The 6,634-nt window shown below is 31.5% G+C and overlaps 2 protein-coding genes across 2 annotated transcripts; both read left to right on the top strand.

Annotated features, from left to right (window-relative positions):
- Nucleotides 1–2,068, top strand: Bma-sut-1 (TolA protein, putative; the record flags this gene model as incomplete). Its single annotated transcript, XM_001896256.2, has 6 exons — nt 1–86; nt 433–556; nt 739–832; nt 1,107–1,268; nt 1,502–1,585; nt 1,773–2,068. The coding sequence occupies 6 exons, from the start codon at nt 1–3 to the stop codon at nt 2,066–2,068; spliced, it is 846 nt and encodes a 281-aa protein (XP_001896291.1).
- A 673-nt stretch (nt 2,069–2,741) lies between these two features.
- Bm11055 (Protein C20orf72 homolog, putative) lies at nt 2,742–5,536 on the top strand (the record flags this gene model as incomplete). Its single annotated transcript, XM_001896255.2, has 7 exons — nt 2,742–2,891; nt 3,170–3,335; nt 3,593–3,702; nt 3,766–3,908; nt 4,166–4,319; nt 4,808–4,888; nt 5,423–5,536. The coding sequence occupies 7 exons, from the start codon at nt 2,742–2,744 to the stop codon at nt 5,534–5,536; spliced, it is 918 nt and encodes a 305-aa protein (XP_001896290.2).
- Between the last annotated feature and the right edge of the window lie 1,098 nt (nt 5,537–6,634).

Here is a 6,634-nt window from a genome sequence, read left to right as displayed (position 1 = left end):
ATGGTGCAGCTAAGTCCAGAGGAAGAATTAGAAAAGCAATATCGAGATTACAAAGCGCAATTTGAGCAATGGAAAGAAAAGAATAAGTTTGTTTCCTTTCTATTTGTTATTTTACCATTAAATATTTATTTTTTGAACGGATTTTTCACTAAATTTTACTCAGTAGTATATTTCATTTGTTAGCAGTTGCTTAATAATTACGTTGTTTAGTCGTTTATCATATACGTTTATCAAAAATATTTGAGGAAGGAGAGAAAGCCAGAAGTAAATAAGCAAAATAGCGAAATATATATGTATATATGGGCAAAATAGCCAAATATATATGTATATATGGGCGATCATTTTGTTGATCACTCATATATACATATTGGATCATTTTGTTGTGTATTGACTGTTATAGGCTGCTGTTAAATTCAAAAGCATATTTTTTAGGAGTTCAGTGGGTACAGAAGCTTATGATGCATATGTGAAACAATTTGAGGCTTGGGAACGAGATGTTGATCAACGACGTGAAATGATACGTGCTAAAGCAGAAATCGATGCCCAAGAGGCGCAGGTGATATTTTGTATATATAATTTGGATGAAAATGGAATAATACATTCAACAGTTTGGACGCAAATACCGCTAAAATTGTTGAATAGTTACATTTTTTAGGAAATATAAGGGTTACTAGAAAACAATTAGATAGTAATACTTAAGTAATGTCAGATGCATGTTTCATTTGCAAAATCATTTAGGCTGCTGCACAAGCTAAAGCGAAAGCAGCAGCTGAAGCAAAACTGAAGAAAGAGCAAGAAGCTGAGGAGGAACGAAAAAAGCAGCAATTAGAAGGTAGTTTTCACCTTCACACTGACCAAGTATATTTAATGAAATCTCTCTTACGCAAATCTTTGTGAATCCTAAACTTTTTCATAGATAAGAAATCATTTATATATATATATATATATACATTTTTTTTTTCAAGAAGCCCTTATAGTTCACTTGAATGGGTGATGAATGTGTTTAAAATAGCTCAGATTATCGAATTCAACCTCTCGTATTTAATCCAACTTATATTAATTTCTTAAGAATTCTTGAAGTCTGAATCTTTCTTTTTCCTGAACAGCTGAAACAGCTGCACAAGCAGTAGCTTATGCACAACATCAACAATCATACCTTGCACATCATCAGACGGCTATGCAGCTGGAGCAGCAAATGCATCAAGCAGCTGTAGCAGGTTCACAAGAAACCATATCTGTGCATACAGGAGAATCAAAAAGTGTTGACGGTAACACGAATTTTTTTCTTTGTAGTTATTGCAAATTCTTTTCTGCTCATTTCAATTTATTACTTGTTTAATAGCATTTTTCTTTCATACTCCGATTTTTGGCTATGCATGTGATAAAGAAAGCAAAAACTTATTATAAATCTTCAGGTTAGAACGAAATCGCATATAGCTTACATATTTTTCTTAGTTAAAGATCAAATGATTTCGTACTATTTATCGTATTAGAATTGCAGAAGCCCTAGATCCGACACACGTCGCCGAGATGATGAAACATATGGCACAGGTGGCTCAAATGGTTATGGGTGACCAGCGAGATAGTAATTGTTTGATTTTTTTAGTGTGCTTTTTTTCAGTTTTTTACAGTTTGCATAATTATATTTGTGTTACTGCTTAAATTTTAAAATATTTCAGTTACTTTAATAAATGAGTTGTTTCCTAAGGATTTAATCTAGACATGAGCATTATATGATGTACATTCTGTAATTATAAGGTTTTCATTTTTAGATGTATATCAGCAGGCGGCTCAACAGGCAACCATAGTAGCACAGCAAGTAGTGCCACCTCCGCAGTTATGGGGTAGTGACAGGATAACCTATGATGCAAATGATCCGATGTACAAAAGATGGGGTCTACGAGCAGCTCCACCTTATCACAAGCCGACTTACAAACCACCGCCTGCAGATTATCAAGTAACACCGTGCTGGTTATATGTAGAGCAGATGAAAGAAGAGAAGCTTATGCTTGCACCGCAAGTCAACATGCCACCTCCACCATTTGTACCTAACTTTGTCCCATCATAGATTAAATCATTGTTCAAAATTTGCTGGAAGATGTATCGTCTTTTGTACTTTCTTGATTTTTTTTTTTTTTTTGTTGTTACCTTATAATACTCAGTTACATCTATTAGCTAATTATACCGTACCAAAAAGCATTCCATGTAATTTCATTAGACTTTATTTAAGTGTGACCATTTTCTCTTCATTTATGGTAATTGACCAGAAGTAATTTTCTGTAGAATGATTGTTTTCATTGCAGTGCTGTAAATTTATGACAGATTTGATACAAACATTGAAGTCTATGTTGCCATAATACTGTGATTTTTGTTGATCCTATCGTTCTTCACAATAATAATTACCAGTGGTCAAGTCAGTGCAGCATAAAATCTTCGCAGATAATGTAGCTGTGTCAATTTAGAAAAATATTCATTTCTGGGTCAGATAGAAATGTCTCTTAAGGCATTCTTAAAATAATAATGGTCATCCCTATGACTTCATATGAATTATAACAAAATAAGTACTGTTGACTGTCTGTTAAGAGTAAAGTGGTTCCTCTTCTGTTTTTAAAAAAATTCATGAAGGAATTGTCCGCGATTTTCATTACTAAAATTGGATATCACTTTTTTGCAATTAGAACAACCTATTGTTTACATTCACACGTCACATTTTTTGGTCCTTAAATATGATATACTGCAGTATGGCAAGCAAAGTTGGTGTAAAGACGGTTCATTATGGTACTGCAATTATGCCAACTGTTGTTAAAAATATCCTTGGAACTTTGCCGACGAAAGATTTTCTTACTTCTCCTCCATCAGTCTTAGCTACACGTCAGAAATTATCATACGTTGTAAGTTTACTTCGTTCACGTTAAAAGAAATTTTCAAAGAACTCCAGAACTAATGTATATTTTGTTTGTTTGTTTGTTTTTTGCCTTATACTGCACAAATTTCTTTATGAGTTTTTTTTGTTATAAATACTGATGGATATTTAGTAGGAAAATTAATAATAGCCAAACTTTTCCGAATATCTTTTAATATAGATGTTGAAATTATCAGTTTAGTTTTTGAATCAGTCGAGAGTTTATTTTCTCTAATGGTTTCAGTTAAATTATTTTACATTTTTCAGAAAACAAATCAATTTCTAGAAAACACAGTAAATGTGGAGGATGGTCGTTATCCATCGGTTTCAACCGTTCTAGGATGTACAACTTCACAACATTTGCTGTATCAATGGCAATTGAAAATGATAAAGCAATTGGGTGGCTTAGGTGCCTTCAAGAAATATATGAGAAGTTTGTTTCATTGCTATTTGGGATAGTGTTATATTCTGTTTATTGATCCAGAAGTTGGCAAAATCATTATCACATTGTTAATGTTTTCACTGCACTCTGTTTTTAAACACTACGTGTTTCAAAAGATTGGTATAAGTTTCAGGATGATTAACTTCATTAAGAAGTATACATTATTCCTCGTTTTCAAGCATTTGTGTTTCTAGATCACTGTTGCATTTCATTTTTATCATTCCTTAGTATCATGTAGTTGCTTTCAGTTCGCATGCAGTCTGGCACGCAGTATCATAGCTGCATACAAAAAATTTTGGAAGAGCTTCGAAAGCGCGAAAGTTTTCCTGATGATATTGTTGAACAAATAACTTCCGAAGTAAAATTTTTTCAAATAATTCTTTGCTACTGCTAATTTGCTTTTTCATGATAAAACTTTTAGGTCGACAGTTCTGTTGCAAGTTATTTAAGTAGTGTACTTCCCATTTTGCGTACGCTTGATAGCAAGAACATGGAACTGGAAAGACCTACATCCCATCACGGTCTTTGCTATAGTGGACGATTCGATGCTACCATCACATATAAGTTTGTTCCAACTTAATTTTTAAATAAGCAGAATTTTTATTTATTTGCCATAGATGTCGACTAATGTGGCACAAAACATGGTGTCATGAAAATGTTCAATCTCTATGTTGATCAAATTGGGAAATTTTTGATAATAAATTTAAGCATAGTTTTCAGTTTCATTTATGAAAAAACGTCCAGTTGATTTGATAGAGAGTGCTCAGATTTCCACTTTTCAGCCAAGTCAGGTAACAATATTTGGGTACTATTGTGTTTAGAGATGCTCTCTTTTTGATGGATTGGAAAACGGCTTCATCAGGTTCATCAAAAGATGCTTGTACGGGAATTGAAAAAATGTACAATGATCCAGTGCAATTAGCCGCATATATTGGTGCTGTTAATTCAGATCCAAATTTCAGAATGTTACCAGAAGTTAGCTTTTTATTACTTTTTTTATTACTAGCATTATTTATATTACTTTGTTGACGCAATAGGTGGAAATTTCACATTAATTTAAGTAACGTTTTTTTAGTTTTCCTTCACTTTTTAGTTCATTTAAATAAGGTCTTTTTAGTTCTTCTTCTTTACTAATTCTTAGCAAAGTGAACCTTCTTTCATTAGGCTGTATAAATTATCTCATTCTGAAAAGTAAAATGAAATTTAACAATTTGAAAAATAAATTAATTCATACTTAAAGTTAAGTGCTTAGAAAACTAGGGCCCTGTATTCACAAATTTTGTTAAATAGCAGTGTAATTTACTTTAAAAAACCATGGCGAAGTTTTGATTGCTAGCAGATGTTTTCAGTGTCTTCTCTTCCTAGGAAGTTTAGTGTAAGTTTTAGAATCAGAAATTGGTTTTCGTAGCCTGGAACGAAATATATTTAAAACATTGTAGCCTTGTTTTTATCCTCATTTTTAGATTCGTTACGGTGCAATTGTTGTAGCGAAGGAAGATGGTTCTGTAGCAGATGTTGTAGAAATGAATTCATCTCATCTAGAAGTACATTTATAATTCCTTTTTATGCGTTATAAATTAGTCTCTTTTTAACATTCTAAATCTAACAGTTACTTTTGCTTTATTTCTTTGTCATCGTTAATTAAGCTCTATTAGCTGTGAAAGTAGTATTACAAGATGTATTATTAGATATATACGGAAGTTTAATACATAAAACAGTTTTATACAATTTTTTATACGATTTCTTTTAGTGATTGGTAATAATTTAAATGAATGTTTTTAAGGTGAGAATATATGGTTTTAAAGATAGATTGCTATAATTTTCATCTTAGACTGCTGAAAAAAAAAAAAAAAAAAAAAAAAAAAAAGAAAAAACCAAACCAATGTTTGATTAGGAACGGCAAAAGCTACCATTTCTATAATGATAGTATGCTTTCCGCGTGCAGTAGAGGTACTGAGTAGTCAGTTTTACAAATAGGGTATTATAAATGTCACATTATTTAAGAACTAACTGATTTCAGGTGGAAATGAAATACAGATTCAAGATGTTAATATTACAGTGAAAATGTTATCTTTCAGGTTTATTGGAATAAGTGGTTAAATTGTGTTTGGCAGTTCTGGACCAAAATGGAAGCGTTTTCTACTGCAAGTAATGTAATTTCATTTGTATGGAACAGTGAGGAAAAGTGTTGATTAATCTAATTGTTATGTGCAGAATAAATTTTTATTGACATCGTAACAAGCAATCGAAAAAAACATCAAAGCATGACTCGACATATTTATGTCAAATAATTTTAGCCAACTACAAAACTGGTTGAAAAACAGTATTTGAAACTATTCATTGTGTTAACTGTTCAAACTATTCAAACTTGTGCTAAAATCTGTTAAACTGTTTGGCAGCTGTACTGAGCGTTAGAGAAGGTAAGCGTTGACCTAATCACAAATGCACCTTGAAAACGACATGGGAAATGCCTGGGATTGAATCTTAAGCATTGTTAAAGTTCATGTTAATGCCATTAGCAGTCAATTTGCAAACTGTAATTCTTTATAAAAAAAAAGTTGAAATGATAGTCATCTTCTGTAAGTCATACATTGATAATACTATTTCTTGATAATTCGATTAGCCAATGTGCTAAGACTGAATTATCTCATTTCCTGAACTAATCTATCAGCTTTTTGCATATTATTTTTAATTTTCAAAGTTATATTTTTCTTTTAACAAAAGAAGAAATTTTAATTTTCAAAGGACATATATATGATAAAAATAGATCACTCAAAACTTACTATTAATATAGAAAATACCATACTACTGCATATGTAACTTAACTGATTTATAGAGGAAAGATTTATTAAAAAATTTATCTGTAGCACTATATAATTTCGAAGTTGTTCATATCAATACTTGATGATGTCCTAAAGTCTATAGGAATACTTAAGTTTTAGGATATTTAAGAAATCAAAAATTGACTTTTCGGTTTCTAAATATTTCATATTATAAAACTGGCAAAGATTTACCAATTTTATAATACATGAAGTATATTATATTGCTAATTAAGCTTGCTTGCTTTTTGTCAACAAACTATCATTGTAGTGGCGTGTTGCATGCTATAATACATGCATTATGCTTGCTTATACATTGCAATGGAATGCATAACTGAAATGCATCTCTTGCACTGAAATGCATAACTGAAATGCATCTCTTGCACTGAAATGCATCTCTTGCACTGAAATGCATCTCTTGCACTGAAATGCATAACTGAAATGCATCTCTTGCACTGAAATGCATAACTG

Source organism: Brugia malayi, assembly GCF_000002995.4.
Source record: "Brugia malayi strain FR3 genome assembly, contig: Bm_v4_Chr4_scaffold_001, whole genome shotgun sequence".
Lineage (NCBI taxonomy): Eukaryota > Metazoa > Nematoda > Chromadorea > Rhabditida > Onchocercidae > Brugia > Brugia malayi.
Note: the sequence above shows the minus strand (reverse complement) of the source record. Positions and strands in the feature narration are given on the sequence as shown.